Consider the following 16,974-nt stretch of genomic DNA (forward strand, 5'->3'; position numbering starts at 1 on the left):
ACAATTTTAAAGTATAGATATGTATAAACTTTAAAGTGTATATCTATCTATCTTTGGTATTAAGATGTCATTACTGAATGCCAACTTGTTTATGACAGTTTTGCCTGCTCCTGTTTTAAAGGTCAGTTCAGGTTTCTGTGCCTTTATTACCTCAATTTTCACATTAATTTAATGTTTTATTCTATACTACACTTTATCTTTTTTAATAGGTAAAAAGAGTTGAAAAGCCAAAAAGCTTTTAAAGAATGCTCTTTATTTAAAAATAAATTCAGATTCTTATTGTTTTGATTTAAAAGGCAAGCCAGGGTTAGTGAAAAGATATTTTCTGTTGTACGAGAAATAAATAATGCTTTTTTTAGTTCTCTCTTCCAATGCCTAATGTCTTCATGAGGAAAGAAACTGAATTTTCAAGGGAAGATTTTTGGAAAAGTTATTTTGGGAGCATTTGAACCTTTCATTTTCAACTTAACATGTTTTCCTCATTCCCTCTGCTTTATCTTTCCATTGCCCATCAACGTACAATTCTTAGTTCCTAGTACTCATTACACCTCATGACTTTTTTAAAGAGAATAAGGAGTACGTCCACATCTTCTCATTCCAAATTTTCATACTGCAGATTAAATTTTTTTAAATCATGTTTTTTAAACTTTTTGCTGCATAAAATATCTAGTAGTTTTAGTAGTAACCACTTGAGATTCTTTGTAATAATACAATAGAAATGCAATTTCCTAACCCCTAATCCTTGTTTGTTTTGATCTTTCAGGGTCTTCTTTTTACTGTACAGTGTTATTTTTAAAATAACACCTTCTCTATAACATGTACTCTCAAATGCCTTAGAGTTGCAGTTACAATTAAAGGCAGAGAGAAAGGGTCACAGGCAAGAAAGAAAAGGTATGTGTGTAGTTGAGGTTTATTGGTAGGTAGTCGATACAGAGTCACTGAAGGTTTGTTTAGACTGACTCCAAAAATGTCATGAAATTTGGAAGAGAAAAAAAAAAGGCAGTTACAGATGGTGCCAATTTTCCCCAGCACAAGCAATACTGTTGGTGACTGGATTCAGCAACTAATATGATTTTGTAAGTGTAGCAACTGAGTAGGTTTCCTTGTTGGCCATGTCTGCCTTTTTTCTCATTACATTCCCTCCCTCTAAAGAAAGCTCTACCTTTTAGTAATTACTATGACCTACCAGTAAGTACACCTGGGCCCCCTTACAACATGCAGTAATCACTAAATCCCCTTCTGGCTATCTGAGCAAGGTTTTTTTTTTAATAAACTTTTTGTCTTATTAATTGCATGCTCTGACCTATTCCATAATCAAAATTGAAAAGTAATTTTCTAACCCTCTTATTTTTTCCTATAGGGATATTAAAGCAGGAAATATTCTTCTAACAGAGCCAGGTCAGGTGAAACTAGCTGATTTTGGATCTGCCTCAATGGCTTCTCCTGCCAACTCCTTCGTGGGCACACCTTACTGGTATGTGGAATTAAAAAACATGACATAGTTTTAAAATATGTGTATATAAACAAGATGGACTCATAGCACTGGTTTTGTTTGTTTGTTTGTTTTTGACAGTGTCTCACCGTGTGTCTCAAATGAGATTTCATTAGGAAGGATAGAAAACTCACTAGCAAAAAAGAAACCCTCAGACTTAGTATAAAATTTCCAGTGACTTTAAATTGTTCAAATAAGGTTGATGTCACTGTGTGTAAACTGAGTAGGATTATCAACTCACTGACCAAGCTCAGGTTTTAGACTTCATTTGAAGTTTCTTTTGAACTTTTCTCTTCAGGCAGAGTCTCTAGGTGAGAACAAGGTAGTTTCTTTAACCTTCTGTAGCCAATGAGCATAAATTTTACCTTTCAATGAAAGAAATCCAGATTCTTGTTCCTGTTGAATTCTCTGATACTTTACCTCACTTGTCATTCTGACTTAAAGTTTCACCCCATTCTATTCAAGACTCCTTTCCTTCCTTTCATAGATACATTGGAATTTCACTGTACCTTGGAGAATGAATTATACCTCTGGAAAATTACTTGCCTACTAAAAAAAATCAGCTACTATTTGAATATTTTTCCACTATCATCAAATAGTATCTATTAAGCAACTACTTACATACACTAATAGAGAACAAAGCATATTAAACTATATGGCCCTTACCCTCCTAATGAAAATCCATTATGGACAAACAAAATAATATCCATTATTATAGCCAGTTTATTTGTTTTTTAACTTGTAACATCTTTGAAATATCTGATTGTATTGCTTTATGTAATTGCATAAAGTATTCTTCATGTTGTTTAAAGTAGTTTATTTAAATGTTTCATACATATTAATCCTTTACCAATCTCTCTGAGGTAGCTAATAAAATTCTCTCCATATTATGGATGAGGAAACTGATATACAGAAAGGTTAAGTAACTTAGCCAAGACCAAAGGATAGTAAATGGTGGAACCATGATCTGGTGAAATATAGTTTCATGTAAATCACTGAGTGTATTGTTTATATGTTGAATAGTGTTTTTTCAAATTATTTGTGTAAGAAAATTATAACTTTATCAGATAAAACTTAGAATATGCCCCAAACAGCTATTTTATTGAATCACTTTATCAGGTGAATTTTTTTAATTTGCAACTTGAGTTTTGTACATTATGTTTGGCAGGATGGCTCCAGAGGTGATCTTAGCTATGGATGAAGGACAGTATGATGGGAAAGTTGATATTTGGTCACTTGGGATCACTTGTATTGAAATGGGTGAGTAAAGAGTTGTTTTCATTGTACTTTTGAGAATCACTCCGTATTATGATTGTTAATTCACTTATCCAGTGATTATTTAATGAGTTACTGCTATATATGTGCTAGGCAATGTGAATTTACTATATTTTTTTCTATGCTTTGGTATAACATCATAAGATTGCTTTTCTCTGCTATATTAAGAAAAAGAGTTTTGAGCAGATATGGCAGCTAACAAATGTAAGAATATACAATAGTTAGAATTAATATTTGAAAAATATCCATTCTCCATAGCATGAGTGATGATATATGTCCTTCATAGTAATATTCATTACTTAATTTACATTCCTATTTGTATAAGGGAAATCTGGAAAAGTAATAGCAGGCTTATCAAAGATTGGACTCTAAAAAGTAATAGCAAAAGTAATAGTAGGCTTATTAAAGATTGGACTCTAAAAACTGACATGGGACTTCCCTGATGGCTCAGTGGTTAAGAATCCACCTGCCAATTCAGGGGACACGGGTTCGAGCCCTGGTCTGGGAAGATCTCACATGCCACAGAGCAACTAAGCCCATGCACCACAACTACTGAGCCTGTGGTGTTAGAGCCCGCGAGCCACAGCTACTGAAGCCCGTGCTCCGCAACAAAGAGACGCCACCGCAGTGAGAAGCCCACGCACCGCAACGAAGAGTAGCCCTGCTCGCGGCTCTAAGCTCGCGCAGCAACGAAGACCCAACAGAGCCAAAAATAAAATGAATAAAAACTAACCTATATAGAGAGCAACCCCAGAGAAAACTTCATATTAGGGGATACCCCCAGCTTTAAAGTTGTCCTCCAAATATTGTTGCAATTATCTAAAATTGTCTAACATACCACAGAATCTCAATCCTCTGGTTGCATATTTTGAACTTTAGTATAACTTAAAGTTACCATTATTCATTGGTATACTGGTAATTTTAACCAATGACCCCCCTGGTGGGCGAGGGGAAGCATTTTGTAGCATTTGCCAAATTCTGTGGTGTAAGTATCCCCACCATAGCCAATTTCACGTTATCAGTTTGAATCACTAAGTGTGGAGTTGGAGAAAGGTATGCACAGCTAACCTTCGAAAGCCAGTGTGAGCTGGCTCCAGCACAACAGTGCCTTTATTTAGATTTTTTATTTAAAATTTATATAAATATGTCTAGTTTTTTAACAATCCATTTTAAAAATTTCTTTGTCGAGCTTTAAAATTTGTTTAATTTCTTCTATGTTGTTTAATATAGGGTTTTTTTGTTTAATTTCTTCTATATTGTTATCCAAATTTGTCCTAAGGATTTCTAAGTTCAGTTTGATTCTCAGAGTATAGTTTTCTCTTTCCCTAAAATGTTTGGCCTACAGAGATGACTTGGGATATGTTTGTATTGCATTTCCAGTTGCTTCATTGACCTCTTCCAACAAAGAAACATATGATAAAGATACACAATTTGTCTTTTTTTTTTAATACTAAAGAGATGTTAGTGAAGAAAAAAAAAATTCAAGGAGGAAACAGAATATTTACTTAATTTTTTAAAATAAGTAACATTCATGTGTTTTGTAAATCAAAAAATATAAAAAGATAGGCAGTGAAAGGACTTCTTCTACCCCGGCCCTATTCATACAATTCCTTCCCCACCCCTGTGAACACACACAGGGAACCTCTGTTATTAATTTCTTGTATATCCTTCCAGAGTTTCTTTACAAATATGTATATTTTTATATATGTTATATATGTGTATGTATGTATATATGTATTTATTTATTGTGTGTGTGTGTGTGTATTTATAATATATAACCTTCCATATCCGTGCCTTCCATATCCATGGATTCAACCAACTGCACATCAAAAATATTTGGGAAAAAAAAAATTCTGGAAAGTTCCGCAAAGCAAAACTCACATTTGCCATTCTTTGGGCAGCTATTTACATTGTATTTACAACTATTTACATGACATTTACATTGTATCAGTTATTATAAGTAATCTAGAGGTGATTATATGGGAGGATATGATTAGGTTATATGCAAAAACTATGGCATTTTATATAAGGGACTTAAGCATCCACAAATATTGTATTCTGGGGCAGGCTGGGGCAGTCCTGGAACCAGTCCCCAACAGTTACTGAGGGACGACTCTAGAAATATGTATATATGCTTACTATATTCCCTTTTACTCCTAAATTAACATATACAATTGGTTCTATACTTTGATTTTTCACTTAATACCATCTTGGATCACTGTTTTATATTAGTAACTTAGACACTTTTTCATTTTTTACTGGCATTATGTTATTCCATTATATGGATATACCATGGTTTATTTGACTGGTCCTCTATTAATGGATATTGAGGTGGTAGATTTCTTTTTTAGTTTCTGATATTGTGTTATTCTCTGTTTCATACGGAACAAATTCATCTTATTAACACTGATTTCGGGGGGCACTCCGCAGAAATATTCGCATACTTTTAAAAGGATTCATGACAAACTTCCAGAAATATTTTGTAGAATTTGACAAGGTAGCCCTAAAATTCATAGAGCCAAAACCAGTCAAGACAATTCTGAAGAAACAGAATTTGGACAGAAGAGTCACTATACCACAGTCCAAACCATAATAATTAAATCAGTATGGTCAATAGAACAGACTAGAATGCCTAGAAACAGACTCATCTATAAGTCAGATTTTGGTATAAGACAAAAAAGACATTAAAGATCAGTGGTGAAAGGATGGCCTCTTTGATTAATAATATGAGACAATTTGTTAATTATATGATAAAAGCCAAAATTAAATTTCTAGCAAATGCCATACACAAAAATAAATTCCAGATTTTAGTTAAATACTCAAAAGTAAAATTTTAAAACTTTTAGGAAAAGATCCTTTATGCCTCAGTTTCCTTACCTATAATATAGAGATAACAATCCCATGAAGTAAGTGCTATTATAATGAAGATTAAAGAATTAATGAATATAAAGTACTTAAAACCTGGCCTGGCATGTAATAAGCACTATGTAAGTATAATTAATATTATATTATTCTAGGAGTATACCTTTATGGGTATAGGGAAGAATTTTTCTAAACAATATTTAAAAAATAATGACAAATATGATAACTATTAGTACTTTAAAATATAAAGCTATATAAAACACAAAAATTAAAAGGTAAGCATAGACTGATAGAAAGTAGTTGAAACATATCTACCCAACAGAGTATTGGCCCAGAATTTATAAAGAACTCTCACAATTTCTTTACCAAAAAGAAAAAGATAAATAGCCAGTAGAAAAATGGGCATGAATATGATCAAGCGATTAACATTGAAAAGAAGACCTAAATGGACAACAAGCATCAGAAGATACTCTGCATCATTAGTAATCAGGGAAATGCAAGTTAAAACTATTTCACATCAGACTGGTAAATTTTTTTTTAAGTCGAAAGTTAATAAATTTGGAGAAGCTGCTAAAGAAACAGGAACTCTCATACACTATTGATAAGAATGTAAATTGGTATAAACATTTTGGAGGGCAGGTTGGCAGCATCTGGTAATAGGGATGTCAATTGGTATAACCACTTTGAAGGGCAAGTTGGCAGCATCTGGTAGTAGGAATGTCAGTTGGTATAACCACTTTGAAGGGCAAGTTGGCAGCATCTGGTAAGGATGATGAGGAGGAGTGTCAGTGACTCAACATTTCACTTCTAAGTATACACTTTAGAAATTTTATGCACGTACACTGGAACATGTGTGAGGCTGCAACCTTGTTTGTAGAAGCAAGAAATGGTGGAAACAACCAAATTCTTATGATGAGCTGGATCTACATGTATCATCATGGATAAATCTCAAATCATAACATTGAATAGTTAATGAACAAAGTCACTGAAGTTTAGGTACAGTACGATGCCAATTGTGAAAGCTTTATAAACAATTTTATATATTATTTATGAGCATATATATACTAATAAAACATAACATAGATGTAAGAGATACCATCTCAGAATAGTAAACTCTGGAGGGCAGAAGAGGAATAGTTATATCTCATTTTGTTTTAGAAGAAAATATCTGAAACAAATATGACAAAATAATGTTAAATCTAAGCAGTAGGTGTCTGTTATAATACTATGCAAATTTTTATGTATTTCAAATATCAAATTAACTTTTTTAAAATTAGAAATAAATGTACATTCCTTTGGTTTGAAAAAAAAACAAACTATTCTCTGTGTAGCATGGAGTTAGCAATTAGACACCCTGGATTTGAATCTTGGCTTTACCAGCACTTAGCTGGCAGGACAGTTATGTGTGGCTGCATATAACACCAGCAGGCATTCTCATAGTCTAGGATGTGAATGACACCTTCTGGGGTTGTGTAACGTGTTGATTCTGACGATGAGACCTTGGACAATTTTCTAAACTTCCCTAAGCCTCAGTTTTCTCATCTAAATGAAAATAACAATACATATAGCATAGGTATTGTCAGACTTCAATGAGATAACATATGTAAAGTGTTTAACATAGTGCTTGGCATATATCAATGCTCAAAACAGCTGACTGCATTCATATGTAGGATTATTCCTATTTTTGTCATTTATATTCTAAAGTGAACCAAAATTTTACTTGTAACACTGCAACTGTAATAGCAACTCCTCAGTTACAACACTTTAAAGGGATGTCCCTGGAGTTGAACCTTACAACTAATTAGTGCCCACCCATTGTCTCAGCAAGATTTTTTCTTACCGAAATTCTTCTAAAATATAACATGGATTCTGCCCTTCCCAACCTAATTAAATAGAGCAAACAACACACGCCCTTTTATGATGATTCAGCATTGTCATCACATCAGTTTTTGTACTATGTAGATGTAGTAATGACTGGAGTTTCAAACAGCAGTCGACATTGGTAAAATAGGTGCAGATCCCAGGAGGTACCTTAGTATTTCCTCTCTTGAGACAGGAGAGGAAATGTGCTTAATTTCTGATTTTATCATTTTATAAAAAGGAATTGAAATATATATAACAACATGCTCTCTATATCAGCCTAACTTTGATTGCCTTTTATAAAATGATTTACTGAATCAAAAAACAGAGTAGCCTTCTCCCAAATTGTCTTATCCTCCACAACAGCTAGTCCTTCAAATTAATAGATGATAGTATTAAGTTATGCCTAAGAGCACAGACTATAGTCAGATAAACTTGAGTACTAATTCCAGCTCTGCCATTTTTTAGTTGTATGACTTTGGTCAAATTATTTTAACTGTCTATGAAATTTGCATAGTAAGATCCCCTACCGTATGGGGATTGTCTGGATTAAATGAAAATGTGGACATAAAGTGCTTATTATTACATCTGGTGTATAGTATGTGTTCAGTAAATGTTAGGCATCATCAGCACAATCCTAGTATATATCATATCTTATCAAATTTTTAATTTACATTTTAACATCTCTAAACTGGGAGGTATTTTACAGGCAACAGCATTTTATGATCATAATTGGCAGCATTTTGTTCTGAGTTATACATAAAATAGTGGTACGTCTTAAATTGCGATGCATCTTGTTGTCAATGACATCTTAGATTCAGAGAAAGATGGTAGTACATGCTCAGTTAATATTCATAAAATAAAGTTGTTACCAAGGACATTTAAATTCTCGGCAATTATTCAAACTTTATTATACTGGAAATGTAATAAACCATACAAGTGCCTCTTTGACAGCTTTACTATACATCTCTATTTCCTTGGCATTAATCTTGTTAATGAACACATAAAAGAAGGGTATTTTTTTTTACATGAAAGATGATTAAACTGCTGCATATATAAACCTAAGCAATGATTTTTCTAAGTTTTCTGTATGTTTCAGGTTTAATGAAATTCCAGGTACAGACAGTATACTTTAAATTTTACTTTTAATGTTGAAATTACAGTGAAAGTTGTGGATAGTGCCTGAATAATGTGTTGTCCCCTTTCCTTATGATATCTCTTCTATGACAGTGTATATATATATTTTAAACATCTTTATTGGAGTATAATTGCTTTACAATGGTGTGGTAGTTTCTGCTTTATAATAAAGTGACTCAGTTATACATATGTTCCCATATCTCTTCCCTCTTGCGTCTCCCTCCCTCCCACCCTCCCTATCCCACCCCTCTAGGTGTCACAAAGCACGGAGCTGATCTCCCTGTGCTCTGCGGCTGCTTCCCACTAGCTATCTATTTTACATTTGGTAGTGTATATATGTCCATGCCACTCTCTCACTTCATCCCAGCTTACCCTTCCCCCTCCCCGTGTCCTCAAGTCCATTCTCTCCGTCTGCATCTCTATTCCAGTCCTGCCCCTAGGTTCTTCAGAACCTTTTTTTTTTTTTTTTAGATTCCATATATATGTTATAACAGTGTATGTTTTTTAAAAGCCCCTAATCTGTACATTGAATCACTGAGGTGTCATTAGAAAGCAGGAAGATGATAATGCTGCTGGCACTCTCTCTCTTTCCTGGATCAAACTCCAAGGTCCCTAAGCGGTTAAACCTGCTTTACAAATTATCTTTTGATAAATTGATCTTCCGCTGAAAAACCTAGGTAAATTCATGCATCCTTGGAAGCTTCTTGGACATTGAAATTGTCCAGTCACCAGATATTTTATTTTTTGAGATTATTTCAAGAGGAGTTAATTTGACACTCTTCTGTTTAAGCTATAGACCCTTAGTTCACCAGCACAGACCATGGTAGAAGCTGGCAAATGGTTCATCAGCATGACAGGGAATTGACTGTGTTCAGAAATGCATTCTCCAAGGGAAAAAAAGAAAAAAACATAAATGTTGTTTCATAGCTCCTCTGCCTGGAATTTTCTTCTTCCACATTATTATTGCCACTCACTGTTTGTGTTAATAAATGAATGTAGTGATGGCTGTTGAGGCGACAGGGGTATATTTAGTCTTATAAAGCTTCTTCTTCCTTTTTTTTTTTCATATTGAAATACCAGTACTATCTATTATAAAATGCACAGAATAATTGAAGAGGCACTGAGGTCTAGTGAAAAGACAAGTCTTGGAGTCTTACAGGACTGGGTTGAAATCCCAATTTAGCCACTTACTGTGTGGCTTGGTTTCATTATTTAGACTAGCTTACCCCAGTTCCTTCTGTTGGGAAATTGAAGTAATAGTGCTTATCTTGACAAGCTGTTTTGAGAATTACGAATAACATACCATATGTAACATACCTAAAGTGAATGCCTGACATGTAATAGGAACTCAGTAAGTGGTAGCAATTATTATTATCATTAATTATTACAGTTGTCAACCATATTTGTTCATAAGAAATCTGCCTTTTCATGAAGTGTTTATCCAAAGGTGGGGTACTCTCTGATCTTCTTTATTAAAATAAAGCTCAGTCTAGGTGCTCTAATTTAGCATGAGCTTTGCCAAGCAGAGCAGTGTCCAAAGGGTTCTCTGAACCTTGATCTCATAAAACATACATGGAGCATTCAGAAAAAACTTGATCATTATCTTTAAATTAAATAAATCACTGTTTTTTTTCTTTTAATTTAATTAATTCAGCTTTTTTATGCTTTCACCTTTTTCCTTTCTTTGGAGGTGAAATGGCTTACATATCACAAGGTAGCTTCAAAGCACTTCCGGTTCCTGTTCTGTTGCTTATCTAGAAGCTTCTATGCAGACTATTATATTCTACAGTAAAGGCTGACAAGCTTTCAGCTAAGGACCAGATAATAAGTGCTTTAGTCCTTTTAAGTCATATAATCTGTCATGACTACTCAGCCCTGCTGTTGTAGCATGAAAGCAGCCATAGACAACACATTAATGAATGGACATGGCTGTGTTCCAATAAAACTTTACAAAAACAGGCTTCTAGGTGAATCTGACCCACAGGCCATAGTTTCCCAGCCCTTGCTCCATAGTATGCTGACTTAGCAATGAACCCTGTCACTATGGCTCAGAAGATTTATGTAGTACATCTAGCAAAGGACTTGAACATAGGTGAGGCCACCTGAAACTGATACTTAGCTAATGCTTCTCAGACCGTAGAGCTGTGTACTATATTTGGAATGCCTTTTTTCATGTGATTCTCTACTAGAGCTATTCCACCCATAGTGTGGCTGGCTGTCTTCCTGTCTTGTTCACAACAGGGTATCTGCCACTCACAGACCTCACATTCCTGCTCCAAATCCGCTACTGCCTTTCTTATTACTGTTGAATTGGGTTTTGTTGTTTTTGTTCCTTCATCCTCCCCTTTCTAAATTTCTGTTTTCTTCTTTCTTTAGCTCCCCTTCCCTGCTCTTTCTCCTGTGCAATTTCGTGTTCTTCTAAGCAGCTCGAATTGTATACCTTTTGCCAATGAGTGGGAGGGTTCCTATCCTTCTAATAGTGAGTGAAGCCATCACATAGTATCTTGATGTAAGCCCCAAGACTTGGTCACTCCTCAGTCATTTTTGTGACTTCTTGCTGCACAAAGATTCTTTGTTTGTTGACAGATTTTCTTCTTTGCCTTAATTTGCCTTACTTTCATTTACTTATCTAATAGGTATTTTGGGGCCACCCAAAATATATACCAGGTGTTGTGCTCAGCAGTGGGAATGCAAAGATGAGCATAATAGACATTGTTCCTCATGAAGTTTAGTAAACAGAACATACATTAAGTAAAGAATTACGTAAATAATTAGTTATGGTTGTGATAGGTGGTAGAAAGTTAAAATATAATTTGCAATGACAGAATCTAATGGGACACCTATTCTTGAGAGGTCAGAGAAGGCTTCCCTGAGGAAATGATTGTAAGCATATAATAAGCCTTGAATAAATATTTATTAAATTAATGCAGAAATGCAACTATATTTAAGGTGAAACCTGAAGGATTGGGAAGAATTAACCAGGTAAAGTTTAGGCAACAAAAGTGAGAGGGGAGTCCAGACAGAGAAAGCAACATGTGAACCAACCTGAGCTTGGTTCTTTCAGTGAAGCAACAGATGCATGAGAAGAGAGGGGAAACATTGATTCTCAAAATGAAGTGCTGGAGGTAGCCAGGGTCATGTTAGGAAAGACCAGGAGACTATGTTTAAAGCTCTAGACTTTGTCCTAAAAATCATGGGAATCCATTGATGGTAACATGATGAGTTCCTACTTCTACATGGTTCCAATATTTGAAGTTGTCAGAAGGCCATGCTCTAGAAACTTTCTAGAATCTACCTCCTGATAAATAAAATAAACCTGAGCCTTTTTTTTCATCTTATACATTTGAAACAGGTATAAAATCCCTTTGTCCACACTGCAGCTTTCAAATTTCCACTTGTTAACAGTTCATGTCCCTATAATAGTGGTATCCATTTGGTGAGTGTAAAGTATCCTGTTGAGAAGTTAATAAACAATATTTGTGGAATCAGAGACTGTCACATTTCAAAAGTATCAGAGATCATTTAGTCAAGACTATGAGGGGCCCCTCCAGAGTATCACTGATAAATAAGTATAGTTGCCTTCTGCTGGAACTCTGCTAATAGCTTAAAGTTCACTGCTATCAACATTATTCATTGTGGGTTTTGGGGGGGGGTTGGTTTTTCTTTGCTTTAGCACTCTGGCTTTTCACAAGTTCTTCCTTCTATGAGTAAAAATGTCTTCCCTGTTACTTTTTGTTCCCTGCCGTTAGTTCTTGTTATGTTTCTTAGAATTGCATAGAATAAGCTGAATTCACCTTTTTTTTTTTTTTTTTTTTTTTTGCGGTATGCGGGCCCCCCCGCCACCGCTGCGGCCCCTCCGGTCGCGGAGCGCAGGCTCTGGACGCGAAGGCCCAGCGGCCATGGCCCACGGGGCCAGCCGCTCCGCGGCATGCGGGATCCTCCCAGAAGGGGGTGGGGCACGAACCCGCGTCCCCTGCATCGGCAGGTGGACTCCCAACCACTGCGCCACCAGGGAAGCCCTGAATTCACCGTTTTAAAAGTGGTTAAGAGGAGAATCTTTACTTAAAAACCAAGGTGCTCTGATGAAACCTGAGATCACATTATGAATTTTAAAGTGGTACTATATAAAGAATCCATTAGGATAAACACAGTAGAATGAGATAGTGATTTATCTTCTGTGACATAATAACTAATAAATAGCATAAAATTAACTGTACTCAGAACTAGAACCTTATTTCTTTGGTCAACAAATGGAGCACCTAATATTTGAATAATATCTTATTATATATGCCAGAGAATAAATAAAAGAATAAGAGTATTAGGGTTATAAGATTCTTGCTCTTAGAGCTTATGATTTCTTTTGAGAGAAAAGATTTGTATGTTTATATAAATGCAATAGGAGAGCACATGCCAAGTGAGCAGTCTACTAAAAGACAGCAATAGAAATTACAAACATGAGATCATGGTGGGCTGGGATGGAGTAAATCTTCTACTAAGAAGTATCTGATTCACTGAGTTTCTTCTTAGAAGGGGATGGACAAGACCTTGCTTACATTTATCCTCCTTTTCCTACCTCCTTTTTACCCTCTACCCTGACTTGTACCAGTTCATTGGCCTGGGTGTGCCTTCAAATGGTGTTTATTGAATTGAATTACTTTACCTCCCATACTGTGTTAGTGATGTTTAAGATGTTCCATTCCATCATTATCCCTTTTTTTCATTCTACTTCTCTGCTTTCTGAATTTTTTTCAATGAATACATATTTTTTATTTTAACTAAAACACACACACACGAAGATGTTCATACCTATTGTGGGAAAACAAAGTCCAGCCTTTTGAAGATACATGTGAAAAATAAGAAAACTTTTTTTTACTCTCTTGAAGTGGGTTCTGTTAGGAGCTTTTCCAGTGTACTTTAAGATGACCAGTAGCTTCTTCTAAATGGCTATCCTGAGCGACCTTAGAGATTAAAATAAGTGGATTATGTGGCATGAGGATAATAACGAGCTATTGATTTAGTGGCACAGCTTCGCTCATAGTTCCTTATTTCTCCATCTGCCTGATGCCTTGCAAGAACTGCTTTATCGTGTTTCTTTTCTTTCAGCGGAACGGAAGCCCCCTCTTTTCAACATGAATGCAATGAGTGCCTTATATCACATTGCCCAGAACGACTCCCCCACATTACAGTCTAAGGAATGGTAAGACTGAGCTGTTGCTTTAAATTTCTAAGAGAAATCACCATATGTATTTGGCACTTTCATTAAGTTACACTTTAAATATCTGACCTAGAAAGCATTTCATTCCTTCATTGTATGTTGTGATAACTGACACTGATGCTTTATAAGCCTGAACTTTCTACACACACACACACACACACACACACACACACACTATATTTCTACCCTCACTATGGCTTCTACTGTGTTCTTAATGTGTGTAGGAATTGAAATTCTACTAGGTACATGCCCTGCTACCTTCCTAACCAGTCTAGTCTCTTAAGTCATAATGGTTTTGTATTGATCACCTCAGTCTTATCACTTCCTAGCAAGGATAAAGTATCCACTCTGATGTCATTATTTTTCTAGTTGTCATTTTTTTTCTTTACTATATGTGTATTTAAATGTGTTGAGACAGAACATATACTATCTATTCAGAAGATATATTGTTCCTTGCTGAAAATTATGACATTTTGCTAACTATTGGGGCCACAGAGTTATAGAAAAAGGGCGATGTCAAAGAAGAGTAGACAAAATGGAATTTTCAAGAGAGAAAGTGTTTTCATCCAGAAAGCATATTCCTAGGTTCTCTGTCCCTTATGCTTCAAGTTTTACTACCTGGTTATAGGTTGTGGGTAATGGAAGAGTTACCAATTGGTCATGAAGAATATAGGCTTAAGACTTATGAGAGTTGTTATCTTTGGAGAGAAAAATGTACATAAAACCGTTGTATATAAATATAGTATTTTTCATTCTATGATATAACGATTTGACCTTGCTTATATGTTGACTAACTTGAAACTGTCCACATTCATTATCCAAAAGAATTAATTTTAGATACCTTAAACTTGAAAATGGTTCAGTTCTCCTGACATTCCAAAGTATTTTAATAAAAATCTCCTAAAATATAAAAATTTCCCTTGGATGAAAATTATTTAAAGTGATCAGTATGTTCTACAGACCCTGATTTTATTTTCTTTCAATGTATTTGCACACACAGGACAGACTCCTTTAGGAGATTTGTTGATTACTGCTTGCAGAAAATGCCTCAGGAAAGGCCAACATCAGTGGAACTATTACGGGTAATTTTTCAAGTTTATATTTGAGGAGGGGGATTTAAAGTCATGTTGTAGTGGAATATAGTAAATCATTCCCATGGCAGCTCATCATGACAAACTGGATTAGAATATACTGCCTTGTCATTTATCCAGAGATAGTAGCTAGGCATAGAAGTAGCAAGATATGTGCTATATGTTCCCCGCAGAAAGTTTTTCCCCCATCTTTTCCCCTTTTCTTTTTTCTCCCCCTTCTTTTTGCCTTGTGACAAAGAATATTTCTCCTTGCTTTGGTCATCGTTGTGATGTTCCTGTGACTGATATCTGCATGAACTTTAATGCAGTGTTTTCAGGACAGAGACTGCCAGTGGTTCGAATACCAACTCTGGGATTTCAGTTAGGTTGTTGTCAAATCATCAGGCAATGAAGATATGTGATAAACATATAAAACAGACATTTTCATAGCATTGCATCACACATGTTAACTGCATTCATCTGACTTAAACATAGCATTTTTGGGCTTCCCTGGTGGCACAGTGGTTGAGAGTCCGCCTGCCGATGCAGGGGACACGGGTTCGTGCCCCGGTCCGGGAAGATCCCACATGCCATGGAGCAGCTGGGCCTGTGAGCCATGGCCGCTGAGTCTGCGTGTCCGGAGCCTGTGCTCCGCAACGAAAGAGGCCACAACAGTGAGAGGCCCGCGTACCACAAAAAAAAAAAAACACACATAGCATTTTTGAGCATCTCTTTTCATGTAACATTTTATTGTAGGCTTTATATACATAGGCAATGTGTTCCATTAATATCAGTGAAGTATGTGGGAGTCTTTTACAATCTAAGTATCTTTTATTGGCCACAGAATAGTCCAGGTTGCTTTAATCTTTTCTGCGTATGTGTTTTTCAGCACTTTTTTGTTTGTTTCTTTGTTTGTTTTAAGAAAAACTCAGGATTCTATTGCCTAAATTTGTGAAGGTTAAAAATGTCAGCTGCCTTTATAATTGCACCTTGGCTAAGTCACAGATTCTTGGTTTAGATTTTCTTTTTTCTCAGAACTCTTATTCTGTTATTTTCTGGCTTTGAGTGTTCCTGAAGAAGTAGGTCTGAAGCTGACTAGTTTTTTACCCAGAAGTAAGTTTTTTCTTCTTGTGAGTAACAGGCCACAACAATATGGTGACAGAAGCAACAAGGCAATGGACTCTACCTTATTCTCTTTTGGTGTAGAGCTATCACATGTTCTAGACATGGACTACAGACAGCAGAACACCAGAAACACAGATAATATGTTTATTACTTTGAAGTAGACAAAGATTTAAAAAGCAGGACACAAACAGCACTGCCATAAAGAGAAAAAAATTATAAATTTGGGCTATAAATTAAGGAGAAAAAAAAATCCTCAAAGAGATACTACAAGCATTCAAAGATGATATTTTAGGGCAACAGACAACAAAAGGATATAAAAAACAAATGGGCAGAGGTAAAGAAAGAAACGAAAGAGAAAAATTTAAATATAGATTAAGGGACTTCCCTGGTGGTCCAGTGGCTAAGACTTTGCATTCCCAATGCAGGGTGTCCAGGTTTGATCCTTGGTCAGGGAACTAGAGCCTGCATGCCGCAACTAAGAGCCTGCATACCACACTAAAAGATCCTACACATGGCAATGAAGATCCCACGTGAGATCCCGCATGCCACCACAAAGACCCAGTGCTGCCAAATAAGTATATTTTTAAATAAATAAATATAGATTAAAATCATACCATAAGCAATGAACTAATATAATAAACCAACCCATTTAGGTGTTTCCAATGGTAGATAGTCTTAGGGAAATAAAATTAAATGCAAAAGAAAATTTTCAAAAGATGATTATAGAGAACATGACACATGTGGAAGACAGAGGAGATATATATTCCAACCTATTATTCCTAAAGAAGAAAGCAAAACACATGGAACAGAAGATATTTAAAGATATACCTGAAGAAAACTTTTTTGGAAATAAATGTTTGGATCATTATTTGATTTGATTTACTCTTTGTTTGGTGGGCCAAATCAAGTGAGCCTACCATTTAGTCAACAATGTTTAC

General features: G+C 35.4%; 1 protein-coding gene across 2 annotated transcripts in view; it reads left to right on the top strand.

The window, feature by feature from the left end:
* TAOK3 (TAO kinase 3) overlaps window positions 1–16,974 on the top strand; it is a 187,106-nt gene that overhangs the window by 118,406 nt on the left and 51,726 nt on the right. For both annotated transcript variants that reach the window (XM_060028083.1, XM_060028084.1), the window contains 4 exons: window positions 1,361–1,474; window positions 2,661–2,752; window positions 13,730–13,823; window positions 14,842–14,923. In XM_060028083.1, coding sequence (XP_059884066.1) covers window positions 1,361–1,474; window positions 2,661–2,752; window positions 13,730–13,823; window positions 14,842–14,923 — 382 coding nt within the window. The remainder of the gene's footprint in view (window positions 1–1,360; window positions 1,475–2,660; window positions 2,753–13,729; window positions 13,824–14,841; window positions 14,924–16,974) is intronic.

The sequence above is a fragment of the Delphinus delphis genome, chromosome 13, assembly GCF_949987515.2.
Source record: "Delphinus delphis chromosome 13, mDelDel1.2, whole genome shotgun sequence".
NCBI lineage: Eukaryota > Metazoa > Chordata > Mammalia > Artiodactyla > Delphinidae > Delphinus > Delphinus delphis.